Source organism: Pteropus medius, unplaced genomic scaffold (genome assembly GCF_902729225.1).
Source record: "Pteropus medius unplaced genomic scaffold, Ma_sr-lr_union100, whole genome shotgun sequence".
NCBI classification, from domain to species: Eukaryota; Metazoa; Chordata; class Mammalia; order Chiroptera; family Pteropodidae; genus Pteropus; species Pteropus medius.
This window is the reverse complement of record NW_024340849.1, coordinates 14,967,813-14,982,335: the sequence shown is the minus strand read 5'-3', so window position 1 is coordinate 14,982,335 and position 14,523 is coordinate 14,967,813. Positions and strand designations below refer to the sequence as shown.

The 14,523-nt window shown below is 37.5% G+C and overlaps 1 protein-coding gene across 5 annotated transcripts in view; it reads left to right on the top strand.

Annotated features, from left to right (window-relative positions):
- RAB27B (RAB27B, member RAS oncogene family) overlaps positions 1-14,523 on the top strand; it is a 125,506-nt gene that overhangs the window by 105,030 nt on the left and 5,953 nt on the right. For all 5 annotated transcript variants that reach the window (XM_039841195.1, XM_039841172.1, XM_039841162.1 and 2 more), the window contains exons 2-5: positions 5,545-5,716; positions 7,330-7,415; positions 11,727-11,830; positions 14,332-14,455. In XM_039841195.1, the coding sequence (XP_039697129.1) occupies positions 5,564-5,716; positions 7,330-7,415; positions 11,727-11,830; positions 14,332-14,455 (467 nt within the window). In that variant the 5' untranslated portion in view covers positions 5,545-5,563. The remainder of the gene's footprint in view (positions 1-5,544; positions 5,717-7,329; positions 7,416-11,726; positions 11,831-14,331; positions 14,456-14,523) is intronic.

Sequence of the window (14,523 nt, the reverse complement as noted above, 5' to 3'; positions counted from 1 at the left end):
AGAGGGAAAGTTTTTGGTACATGAAACAAGATTGACCATAAATTGGTAATTTAGAAGCTGGATGATCCTTTTATGAAGGTATAATACTATTCCCTCAAGTTTTGTATGTGTTAAAATTTCTAACAATAAAAAAGAAAGAAAAAAATGAAGAAAGATCATATAGTTTGAAAAGATACCACAAAATTAAGCCAGAGGAAAAAAATGTTACTTTTGAAAAAAATAAATGTATTCACTGGCTTAGAAGTGAGTTTCATATGTGAGAATAATGATATATCAGTGGAGATAACAATCAATTTAAAGCTGAGTTGTGTTAGAATTTTTACCCTTTATTTCCAAGATGAGTAAGCTGAAATTCAGAGTTCAATAAATTCATGATTTCTTTCTATTTTATTAGGTCCCTTGATCATAGAATGAAAAAGTGAATACTTTTTTAAAAAAATTACATTTGATTGCTTCAGGAGACACATTGACCATTGTCAGCTTAAGTAAAAGTTGTTCAATTAAGTTGATGTTGATTTATATTTGAAATTTGGGTTGAATCTTCCATATACTGTACATCCATTAATCCTAAATAGCTGTAAAGAAGAATCAAAATAAAAAATATATCTTCAATAAACCTTCCTAACAGAATAAAATGCTATAAAATCCACTAAAAGTTATTTTAAAAAATTATCCCCTCCCTCCATAAAATGCCTTTTGTTCTACTGATACACAGACTACAGTTCCCTAGAGTGCTCCTACTGTCCCCTAACTTAACTCTACCCTCCAGGACATGAATGTGGTTTTGGAAAGCAGTGTTTGAAGGTCAGTTAATGACAACCACCCTCAGGCTATCATTCAGGCCTGTGAAGTGCTGGCTATGAGAGTCCCAGACCTCAAAATGTACTTACTGAAGACCAACACAAACCAATCGAATAAAGAAAAGAGAACATATCTGTCCATTTAATGCTTAACAGCTTTATTTTATTGAAACCATCTACACTAAATGCAAATTAATATCACTGATACTTTGTCAACTGTTTTAAGCTTTCCAAAGTGCCTTAAGAATGTTTAAGTTGTTTTTTTTATTAATTTAATAAGTTCAAATCACAAGGTCATAGCTTGCAATGATCTCCAGTGTACACAGGTAAGCCCGTCTGGATCGTAATTATACATATCTGTAGCATTTATTAAGCTCCCTGCTAGAGAAAGTAGGGTGTATCCTCAGAGCCATACAAAATATCATGCAAAAAGAAGAGGTGCCTATGAGTGAATTAGGTGGGTGAATGGATGCTTTCATGGAGCCCAGTTCCCTGAGCCCTGACCTTTTCAACTGACAAGTTTAAATACTCTGCCAGCACATCTCACTTTCAAAAATTGTAGTCCCTCTGTACTTTCTCTTTCCTCAGGTTATTTGAAACTGCTCCTCTGAATTTATAAATACTCTATTTGAGAAGGTTTTTATACTCTCGTGCAACTTAAAATAGAAAAATGAGCTCAGGAAGCCAGACCTGGAAAGTACCAAGGGATCATTTAATCTAAATATTCACTCACAGATGAGGAAGGAAGGAGAATACAAGTCCTGAACTTGGAGGGACACCACTTCCACCACGTGCTCAAAGATTAATGTCATTAACCATGACGTTTGCATGGCTCTGAGATGCTTAAATATACTTATACACTCAGCACATATGTATTAAGCTCCTACTATATGCCAATCACTAGACTAGGCTTTGTGGATCCAGCAGTGGACAAAGGATATTTAAGCTAATGAAATTTACATTGAACAAAAATAAATCATTGCAGGGAAATAAAAGAGAAGCTATGAGCAACCTCATTTGAGAAATTCTAACTATGAAAATCATGTTTCTGTTGATACCCAGAGAAGATTTCCTTTTCCCATAGGATGAAAACGTTTCTACTTTCAGCCCATCCAGCCCACTTTTCATTTCAAATTATAATGATCAATGATCTTGGATTTCTCTCTGTTAAAAACTGTCACCCAACAAGTCACATGGCTTCTCATCTATAAACGGAGGGCTAGACCACACGATTACTTAGATTTCCTTCTACTTTTATGACTCTTCATTAATCAGAATTTTAAGAGTGTTTTGAATAATTTTCCTAGTTTTCGCAGCCGCATATCTCCCCATGAAGGGCTCTAAGGATGACACTTCAGTTTCTGTATCTAAGAGACCTCCTGGCTCTTGTGGTCTAGCTTGTGACACAGTGATATTGGTGGAAAGTCAGACACACTTCCTGAAGCACAGCAATCTTCTGACTTTTTCTTCCCTTTTAGATCCATAGACCAAGAACTGACAAGACCATCAATCATTGTGCAGGAATAAACAGTACTGCTAAACTTGTCAGCTTTTTGATCCTTTCCAGATCTTTTTTTTTTTTTTTTTTAGCTCAGTTCTTAGAAGAGAAAACCTTGCCAAGACTTTTATTTTTCTTTGCGGTGTTGTATTTGCTGTGCTAAAGATAGAATGTTGAGATCATCTGACTTTAGGACTCAGAAAATCACGTGGTAATAAAAGAGGAACCAAGCTAAATACAAAAGAATTATACATAGATATAGGTATGAGTAGTGCTATAAAATGAGAAATAAAATTCATTTTTAAGAGAAACTTAGAGGCAAATTATCTCATGCCTAGTTTAATGTGTGAATTTCTTTAAGTAGTCTATTGGAGACACTAAATAAACGTTTTCCACAGTGCCAAGCTTTGTATTTGTTTTAGGTAAAATATGTGTTAAATGCTACAGTGTCCACAACCCTTCACTCAAAGAAAAGTGCCAGTGTGGGCCACAGTGGAATGACTCATGTTAGCCAGAATTGTTCTCTCTGGATTAAAGCCTGACTGGGAGGCAACCCCAGTATTTATTGCCTGGGCAAGTTTGTGTGCAAACAGCGGAGAACAAATTGGCTCAGATTAGGAATACTGGTCATGTAGTTGTTAAGTAACGATAGTCTCATTCTCCAAGTGGGAGGTCATCTCCCATGCATTGGTCCTGTATCTCCTCTCTTAGTACCTGACCCCTCCCTATGCTGTACGGTTAAATGCAAGTCCTCTTTCTCTACAAAATCTTCTCAGACCACTGAAGTCCATGAAGATTACTGTTTTGTTTGAACTAAAAGCATAACTGTTTGACTCATTTATCAATTGATCATATTCCATCTTATAAAGTTCTGTTACATTTTCTTACATCCTTATTTAACTTTTAAGTATATGCTTGCCTTGTTAAGAGCTAGATTATAAATTACGTGTTTTTGAATTGTCACCTTTGGGCTTGATACTCCATATAGAAGATCCTTAGTTAAATTTGCCCAAGACTTAGGCTTTCTGAACACTGTTACAAAAAATATTGCAGAAAACATAGTTAAATAAGCAAAATTTTGAAGTATGCTATTGTATCTTCTTAACTCAATTATTTTCATTTTACAAGGGAGCCACACTGTCTCCAACTTTAGCTCGTATTTAGGCAGCCAGTAGTTTCAATTTCTTTCTCTGATTATCAAGGCTTATGCCCAGGGGAAAAAATTGGCTGTAGTCATTTACATCTTATGTAGAATACATATTAATGTCTTTCTTTTCCAATGAGCGTTAGCCGTTTCAGCCAATTCTACTAGTGAAATGGCAGGCTTTATCACCCTTCAGAAGAGCTTCACATGAGCAACTTTGGTGGGAGAAAGAGAGAGGAAGGTAGAATAATACAATTTCCTTAAATGGGGGGAAATCATACTCCTTTGGCAGCAGTCTCCCCTAGCAACCCATTTAGCTCAAAGACTAGGAGCAGCAACGTCTTCAATTGCAAAGTTCTGGTAAAATATTTAGAACCACTTAAACTCAGAACTAGTCACTACTAGGCAGTCAACAAAAGCAGACATTTTCCAAGAAGAATTGCATGTCAATCATTGAGATACCTGTTTCCTTTCATTAAAGAAGGCTAGTTGTTGATGACATCTCTTCTCGAGCAATGGTTATACTTTGTATAGATATTAAAAAAGAGAAAATGAACATTCATGGTCAGCGAACATCCATCATGAGAATCTTACTCACTGAAGAAAACATATATGGAAGAAAAGCTTTAGCACAAAATTATTTATTGGCACCTCTTAAAACACCTTTCCTCAAAAACCATTAATTAAAGAAACAAATCCATAATAAATTAGTAGCATTTAACAGCATATGATTCAAATTTTAGAAAATTCTAATGTACTGCAAATCTTCTAAATGATCTAATGACACTGATTTGTGAAGTACCTACTTAACATCTTGATCGTTATTCAAAGACATGAAACCTTCTAGTTTTGACCACTAACTAAAGTGACACTATAAAAAACAAATTGATGAACATGTGCATCATTTTCTTACTTGTAGAAAAGATTGGAATTATCTAGTTTTAGATATATCCATGAATAACCCATTATTGAAATTTAATTTTAATCATCTCAGAACTCCTGAAGACTACAGTGATTTCAAGATCTATAGAGGTGGGGAAAATATTCCTCTTTCTCATATAGTAAAGAGAGAAACTTCCCCATTTTAGAAAAATCTTCATAGGCCTTCCTCTATAGAAGGATATGATAAAACCACGTTTATAAACTAGAAGCCAGAAATTTGTACCAAATAGCAAAGCATTTTGCCGAATTCTGGAGTAGAAACCTCACCAAATATTGAGTAGGTGATGGTTCGTTCAAATGTGTGTGGTGGTAGTCTTGGTGTTACCAATGTATTGGCCCTTGGCTCATCTTCACTCAGAGTCACTGTAACAATAGAAAAAGTAAGACTGAGGCAGGAGAAGTTAGGCATGAAACAGCAAGTGAAATCGTTCCTTCGGTCAGAAGAAATGTTAGCAGAATTGCCATAATTATGCCTCTTGATACCTCTTCCCCTTTGGCAAGGCCTGGAAAATGTTCAGCAGGCTTTCCAAATACAGCAGACTTGCCTTTGGAGAATGAGGCTTCACTATTCCCAAATAGGCGGTTTTCAAACATTGCTTTTAAACTAATTTCACATCAATGTTTTTAAAGGTTGTCATATCAATTAACTTTTTAAAATTAGCAAAGAATATTTTGTATGCACATAGTAATAGAAAGCTTATCTTGTAGGATTAGATGCAAAATATTCCTCTAGGTTTTTCCACCACGCCTATATAATTTCAGCTTCTCTTTAGCATACCCACATTGTCTTGGGTGGGTTTTTCTGTTTCCTGTGAGTTTCTTTTCTTCCTAGCACCATATGCCTGATCTCAAAGGGCACTGGCTTTAAAAGAAAAAGTTATGACTCTTTAAGTTCTACTGTTACTGTGGCCATGGCTATTGTGGATATCATATAGCTGTTGTTCCATATTAACTGACCTGATGTAAAAAGATTTGCAATGCATGTAATAATATATGTACCCTTACTCCTGAAGTTGCTTTGAACCAGTTAATTGAGAAATTTTCAGAGTAAAGGCAATTCAAATTTTATAACTTTGAAACCCAAATTTATGTTGTGTTTTTAAGAACTGCAAAGAAAACCCAGCTTTATCATAATTTACTGTTATTTCTCTTCTACACAGGCCTGACAAGACCATCACTATGACTGATGGAGACTATGATTATCTGATCAAACTCCTGGCCCTTGGAGATTCAGGGGTGGGGAAGACGACATTTCTTTATCGATACACAGACAATAAATTCAATCCCAAGTTCATCACAACAGTAGGAATAGACTTTCGGGAAAAACGTGTGGTGAGTTCTTAATCATACTGTTAAATTTGTTGCTGATCTCCCCACCCACATAAAATAAGAATTAAGAAGCTCTATTTATTGTTTTGCAAGGTGTCTGTCTTTTATCACATGAAATAACTAACTTGTCACTTTATAATTTTTTTTAACTTTCTCAGCTATAAATAATATTTTGCCTAGAAAAATGTTGAGTGACACTATCGCTTGTCTCCAAAAGTATACAGGGCAACTAAGATAAATAATTTATGGGTTTATATAGCATGTTTTCTGTGAATTCTTAAGGAATCTTTCAAAACTTGAATTATTCAAGGTCTAAAAACATTAACTCTTGATCTAAGTTTAGTTCCTCAATAAGAACAAGTGTTCATTTCTCTACTCATAAGAAAGATGTTTAAAAGGATGATTGGCAAATAGCTGGAACATGAGCTCTGTAAATTCTTGCTGCATTTTTATTTATGTGTAGACTCAGCCATCAATCACTAGCTTATTACGAACAGAATGTGAGACCAATCCATGCTATTTATCCAAGATAAGGGAGTTTAAGTGAGAATCACAACCACTTCCTTCTCTTATGCTAGACGCTAATGACAGGAATAAGGATATTGTGACATGTGAGACGTGTAGCATAGGCACATAAGCCTAGCCAGATTTACTGCCACCCAAGGTATTTTTGATTGCCAAGATGGCTATGGCTTCCAGTTGATGTCACAAAATCTATTCATTCCTCAAGAACTGGGGGTGGGGGAGTAGAACAAAAGGAATGGCGGATGAGAAGTTAAATCATGGTTTTTTATAATATCCTGTGCCTTATCTGAAATTCAATATATTGTCTTATACTCTTAGCAAACTTGCTTCAGACCCTCTAGGGTTTTCCTGTGCCTTCTCCCCTCCCAAATGCCCCCCACTAATCGAAGTCCTTGCAAAGTGTTCCCTTTAAAATGTTTTCGCTAAGCCATACTTAGGGGAACTGATTAAATAGTAAAGTTGTTATGCTTTGCTGAATAAGAAGTCAAAAGACCATACTTTAAAAAATTTAAATTTTCTGAAAAAACCTTCGAAGAAATGGCCAGTAAAGGAATACTTGAAATATTGTAAACTTATTGAGAATTCTGTGCATATTTCATGGCTAAGTCATTCTGAAAGTCCAATTCATATTAAAAGATAGTCAGGTATTTGTAAATTATTTTACAGTTTTAAAAATGCCTTCACATTTGTTATTTCATTTAAGTTTGCAGTAACTCTGTAAAATAAGAAGAGATTATTGGTCTCAATTTGCAGCTAAAAAAGTATGATTAAGAGAGGTTAAATGAAGGGTTGATATTTGAACCTAGAACTTGGGTCCTAAATCTAATGTTTGCTGCCTGTGTGAGGAAATGACAGAAGGTGTCTAATTTAAGTTTGCAGTATGCCTAAATTGTGTTGAAAATCATACTTGTACTTGACATTTAAAAGTGAGAGTATATGTGATACTTCTGGGAAAAAACAGAGCAAATATTTATCCTGCACTATGAACTTTGATTATAGTAATTGAGAAAAAACATACTGAGTGAACCCAGAGAATCTGAATGTTGACGAAATCCAAAGCAGTATCAACTGATGAAAATTGTGTCTTTCAGGTTTATAATACACAGGGGCCAAATGGATCATCAGGGAAAGCATTTAAGGTGCATCTTCAGCTTTGGGACACTGCAGGACAAGAGCGGTAATACTAAATTACTTTGATTCTGGCAACAAATAGCTTAGAAAAACTCATTCTAAAGTGAATGCTGTATGTGAACTCGAAAACCAAATGATATGCAACTCTTCTTGTTTCAAAATAGACATTTGTATTGACAAATAAAAATAAAGTGTTTGTAGTTAATTACCCATAATTAGCATTGTGGATTTGGTTCAGCTTTCAAAAATTAAATTTCCAAAAATCTCTGTGAAGATTCTTGTTACATGTTGTCTTTGTACTTTGTAATAGGAAAAAGAAATCTTCTCCAGAATTAAAGTGATTTAAGGTGGGAAATTAACACCGTGATGAGTGCTACTCGAAGAGGGAGCTGAAGGAAAGCGTGTTGTTTCTCTCATCTCTCTTCATCCTTGTGCACAGCCTTTCTGTCCCGTGCTTTGTTCTCTAAGATTTTCATCTCGCCACTGCACTCCAGCGAGAATGTTCTACTCCCACCTCACTCTCCCTGATCCTCTTCTTCCACCAGGCCTGGCTCATGTTCCACCTCCTCCGTGGGGCCCTCCTGAACACGCCAACTGAAACAAACCTCCTCTTTCTTCTGGACTCCTAGAACACACATTCTACCATACCTTAAGTTAATTAATTATATCCCACCTCGTAATAAGGCAAATGTTTTATTTTTGCCTCTAACCGATGTTCTTTGATTCACTTGTGGCCTTCTCACCCCAACAAAATTATCAGCTCTATAAGGGCAGAGACCATGCTTGGTTTTCAGCATCATCTCTGATACAATGCCCAAGACAAGAAATACTCACTCAGTAGACGGCAGTGTTGACTGGTTCGAGCTGGAGGTGCTATTCCATTATTTGATGAAAATATATTTCTTGGAGATACAAGTTTTCAAAACACTAAAGACCTCAAGCTTGTGAAGCTTTTCAGTATTAGATTAAATAAAAATTGGCAATAGATTGTCAGAGAAGATATTTAGAAGGCACATACCTCCAAATTCTGCATTGCATGTCTTAGAATGTTTATGCTTGTAAACACTTCAGTTTTTGAAATGCGTCCAAAATGTTCTCGCTTTCACTGAGTGTAAATGCCAGAGGAGGTGCCGGGCCCTCTTTGTTAGCTTTTTTGACTGTGAATTCCATTTACACACATCCTTCAACACTGCTGGTTCTTCTGAAGTCATTCCTCACAAGAATCTCTGTTCATATGTCAGTTTTGTTGTCACAAAGATGTATGTTTTATAGACCAATTTAATTCCTATTTGAAGAAGTAATATGAGAAAATGTGGTTCCCATATGTCTTCGCACATGATATGTCAGCCTAGCATGATGACAGGCTTCTCTCGTCTGTCCTCTTTAGACAGCTGCTCTATGAGGGAAATGGGGAATACTAGGGACAGTCTTGGTAACACTGGGGTTATTCATCCCTTGAGAATTTTCCATTCCGTAAGTATAAAGTGTAGCTAAGCAACAAGATAAACAATGCCTCGCACCTCAACCCTGTGTGAGGACATCTGGCAGCTTAACCCATTTAAGATAATGGTTATTGATAAAAATGATATTATGAGAAGGATAAAAAATAATACCCCTATGTAAGCCTAAAGGATACAGGGTCCAGCCTTAGTTCCCAGTGAGGGAGAAAGAGAGATAGTATGCCCCTGGGATCTGTTTTGTTTTGTTTTGTTTTTAATGGGGTCTTAGCTTTTTCCATCCTGGAGGGCAGAATGAGGTCAATGGATGAAGCTGGAAATCAATTACCTTCCCTCTGGAGTAAATCCTGGGAAGAATGGGAATTACAAGAGTCCCAGGCAGAACGGTCCAGGGGATGAGCCTGGTCCAGAACAAGGGCAGCCCATCCATGTTGTTCTGGGTGCAAAAGTGTTTGCCCCCATGCGATCCTTATGACAAGTACATTGTTAAGTAACTTTGTCATGTGTTGTAGGGGGATAAGGCACAGTCTTGTCCTCACATGAGACACATACACACACACACACACACACACACACACACTCTTAGGAAGGGGACAGAGAACTGGCTATTTTGGTTGAGCCGGCCACACTATTGTGGTTGAGTAGGAGACAATTTTATGAGTACAGCTAGTCCACAAAGAGAGAGAACCATTCAGTAAAAGCACTATAATCTATAGAGCTTCTCACAGACTGGTAGAAACAAATCACAAGACAAAAATTGAATATATTGCATAATCATCATGATTATGTCCTACCAAAGAAATCCTAATTTAGAAATAAATGGTTTTTAAAATATCTCTTCTCCCTGCTTTCGTATTAAAAGTATTCTCCTCTATTTAAATCATTTAAATATTTAATAATTTTATATTCTTTGCTCTTCTCTTTATTTCTTTCTTTTAGTTTGACAAACATTTAATGAGTAAATACTATATCCCAGGCCATGGCAGTATAATGCATAACGTTAAAAACATAGCTGCTTTCATCTTAGAACTTATAGTCTATGATGGAATTTGGACAAATAACAAACAATTTTAATATTGCCTTGGAATAGTAACAGGAAAACAGAGGGTGATAGGCAGGTGTACCAGAAGGAGCCCATAACCCAGATGTGTGTGTTGTGAAGGTTGCTTAAGGGAGTGGTATTTTCTCTGATACTGTTCTGCATATACTCATACACAATGTATGAGTGAGTCTATTTCAGGTTAAAAGGGTAGGAGGTGACAAAAGCATTAAGACAAGGTTACCCACAGAAAGAACAGCATGTGTGAAAGCCCAGGGGAGAGAGTGAACTTTCTAAGAACTAAAAGAAGACCAGTACACCTTGTGGGCAGTCCCAAGATGAGTCTAGATAGATGAGGAAAGGTCAGTTCATGCAGAGCCTGACAGTTTGTTAAAGAGATGAGTCATTAACTTAAGAGCGATGCATCGACATGAAAATGTTTTTAGCAGATTTGTACAATCAGTGGGAAGAAAGCAGGGAAGGGCAGGGTCCCAAACACAACTGGAGACAGGAAGCCTATTGAGAAGGCTGCTGAAATCATTATCCAGGCAAAAGATCGTGGGTTGGAAACCAGAGTAGTGGCAGGTCAGGAGATATTTGTTGATTGTATGCAGCAGGTGAAGGAGAAACAGGGTGTGGCAACCAGGAGGATGGTGGTTCCATTGACAGAAAAAGAAATCAGCCAGTTTGTTTTTAGATATGTAAAGTTGGAAGTACCTTAGTTTCCTCCAAGTGGAAATATCCAACAAGTAAGTGGCCACACAGTGTGAAGGCAGGAAAGATGCAGACCTATAAATTTGGGGTTCAACATATTGGTGATAATTGAGCCAGGGAAGTGGACGAGATTACCCAGTGAATGTTTGTAGAGGGAGACGTGATCCCTTCTAATAGAGGAAACTAAAGAACCTACAAATAGGCTTAAATGAAGACATTTAGGATAGGAAGTAATGTCTTTCAAATGCACTGCTTCATCAGTATAACCCAACCTTCCAGGGTCCTTATGTGTGGTCTCCGGTTTTGCACATTTCTGACCTTGAAGTGGGTCTCAGCACATCTGCAACTTCACTGAGGATATTGGGGTGGAGGAGGAGAGAAAGTCTTTACACCGCACATGACAGTGTATTTTTCAAAAGCTTCCATGAGAGATGAGTGTTCTTGTTTTTTTCTCCCCAACTATTAAGTGTCTCTGACCTTCCCTCGATCCCCCCTAATCATCTTCCTCTTCTTCCTTTCTTCAGTGTCTTCCCTCTTCCTCAGGAGACATGATGTCACCCATTATAGTATAGCCACTCTTTACTTTAGCACCCCAAAGAGTACTTATAAAAAAGTTTTCTCACCAACGTTATTTTCCTCTACAAAAGAATCCTCATTCCAGCGACTGACAAGTTGCGGTTTTCTGCATGTTATCATGAGCATTCATTTTCAGGCTAGCATGTGCCAAACCTTCTTCTGGGCACAGACAAGGAAGATTGAAAAGTATGAGTTAAAGTCCCAATTCTAAAGTGGCTTACACTTCAATCGTGGGACACAGGATACCCATGAGCCAACAAGAGAAAGAGTCCAAGGAGCTGTGTAAGCAAGTGTGTGATCGAATGGTACAAACTCTGTGCATTAAGTGCTGTGGAAAATAAAGCCAAGATGTGGTCTTAAAAAGAATTTACAAGCAGATGTCCTCCCCTGGCCCTTCAGTAGTCTTTCTGTCCAATCCTAATTTAGAAATAAATGGTTTATTTCTGTAGGCTAGTCTGTAAGGGACGCGATGGAGATTTCGTATTTAAAAGAGAAATAGTATCGTCTGTACTGTCACCAGGATGTATGTGTGGACTAACTTTCAGCTCTATCCACTGTGCTTTCTTGGCAGATTCCGAAGCCTCACCACGGCATTTTTCAGAGACGCCATGGGTTTCTTATTAATGTTCGACCTCACCAGTCAACAGAGCTTCTTAAATGTCAGAAACTGGATGAGTAAGTGAGACCAAGTAACTTGTGTTGGCCACTTTGGGAACTGTCAGCTATATTTGCTTGTCTGCCTCACAAAACAAAACCGGACCGGGTACTGCAGATTCACCCTGGGGAGTCATGTGTTTGGTGTTTTCTGTGTCATCTTCAAAGTGGTGTATATCACCCAAGGTGGCTGGAAATTATATTTCCCTTTGACACTCTTTGAAGAAGCCTATGTGGCTTTTTAACCGTCTACATTTAAAGTCTTCATTACTGTGATTGAAAGGCCATTAACTACACTTGTCCGGTTAATCTGAAAGGGCTTTTTAGAACTATGTGAGATTCTACGTCTACTACCTCTAACCCAGAGAGGACAGAGAAAAACAGCAGCGCTTTCTGAGAGAGTTGTACTTGTACTTGAAATGCATGCCCTCGCATGTGGCTTAACTAACGGGTTAATTAACTAATGGGTGAATTAGATGAGAAACTTCTCCAGAGCAGACCAGCCACATGAAGATAAGGTACCATGTGTTAGCCAGCTCACACTGAAATTTTACTTTTTTTCAAAAAAATATTCAAATGTGAAGAAGCTGTGCATAGAAAACTCTATTCAATTTAGATACAATATGAAGTTAAAAGTACATAATCAGTTATTAAAGCCAGATTAATATATGTCAGCTCAAAAGAGCAGTATGTGATTTTTTCTTTACTTTTTAAATTGACATAGCACTAAAGAGAATATTTCATTTGCATTATTATTACTAATGTAAATTTTGATCGTAGAGGGATATTCATGTAATCCTATGTGGCTGGTGATAGTCTTGTCATTTCTAGGTTTGTCAGGGTTGTCTGTGGCCAGAGGGATATGTTTTAAAAATTGGATCATGTTATTCCCCTGCTCAAAGTCCTTCTTTCTGGGACCTCCCGTCTCACTTGGAATGAAACCCAGGGTCCTTCACCCACCTGTGAAGGAGGCCATGGGGACCAGGCCTTAAATTCCTCTCTGATTCACTCCTTGCTCTGCCCCAGCTCGGGGGCCTCCTGCCAAAGTCTCTGCTGCTGTTCGGAGGAGGAGGACAAAAGGCACATTTCTGCCCGGGGGTCATGGTACTTTCACTTCCCTCTGCCTCGATTTTTCTTCTTACTTTTACAGTGTATGCAAATTATTTCATCTCCTTCGAGTTTTTATTCAAACCTTGTTTATCTCTTAGGAGAAGCCTTCACTGACCACACCATCTACAATAGTACTTTGTGTCCCTTTAATACATTATATATTAATACACACCTGACATTATTTTATATTATGGATTTCTTCGTTTACTTGTGATTTTGACCCTTTGCTACTAGAACACGAGCTCTGTGAACATGCAAACTTTGACTGCTTTGTTCCATTGCAAGAGCCCCAAAGCCTGGATGAATGTTTGGCTCAGTGTGGATGTTCAAAAAATATATATTTCCTATTTTTACATATTGTTTAAAACTAATAATTAATATATAACTGCTTTAAGTGTGAGTTCAATAACACAGTTCCTACCATAGGGGAAAATATCAACAAATTCTGACTTTCTTCATTGCTTCTCCAAATGAGTGTTTATCCTAGGATCTATTTTCTTGTGTTATTTTATTTCTATACCCAAATTTCGATGTTATTATTAGATTCTGAGGAGATAAGATTATTAGCTTTTTTTAGGAAATGATTTGTTCATCCTTTATTAAGGCAGATGAGACTCATTTTCTGAAAGATACTGTTGGGATTTAAAATTATTGTCATGTCTAATAACACTTTAATTTTTAACACCCAGACAATCAGTATTATAGGGTAAGCCTTTGTCTTCTTCCTTGGCAAAGTTGCACACAGCATTCCTCGAGAGAGATGTTAGAGTAATGCCTGTAACCTCAAAAACACTGATTGACAGATTTTTACCATTTCCTCCCTCCCTCCCTTCCTTCCTTCCTTCTTTCCTACCTTTCTTCCTTTCTTCTTCCTTCCCTCCCTCTTTCCCTCTCTCTCTCACAGTGTTTCCTGGAGAAAAGAGAAAAACGAGTTACCTATCTTGAAATTGTTTCTACATAAATTTGTGGTGGGTCAAAAATACTCTTTTATAGATCATCACCTTGGACTTCAAGGGGATGGAAATGTAGCAGCCTCCTAAAGAGAAGGCCAAACTTATACCCTTCAAAATCATGTTCTACCATCTCCACTTATGTTTGAGGAATAAGTGTCATGAAGCAATATGTCTTTCTTGGAAGGGCTTCCCCAGATGGAGGAGAGCACTGATAGGTGTTCACACAGGTGCTTCTTGTAAATTATTACTAATCTTTATACTGTGATCTGTGAGACATTTTCTCCATTTTACAGATGAGGAAACTGCAGCTGGGAAGAGCTAAATAACTTGGCTACTGTAACGCAGCTAGTAAGCAGCCAAGCTGGAGATGAACAGTTAGGGGAGGAATCTGATATGAGCAGTCGTTTGACATCACTTGTTTATAACTAACTTGCTCATTCCATCTGCTTTCTTTCCAAGGCCAACTACAAGCAAATGCTTATTGTGAAAATCCAGATATAGTATTAATCGGCAATAAGGCAGACCTGCCAGACCAGAGGGAAGTCAATGAACGGCAAGCCCGAGAATTGGCAGACAAATACGGGTAAGTTACGTGGAGACGTCCTGTGACCCTGCACGCTGCTGCTTAGTAATGGCACAGGGACACAAAGT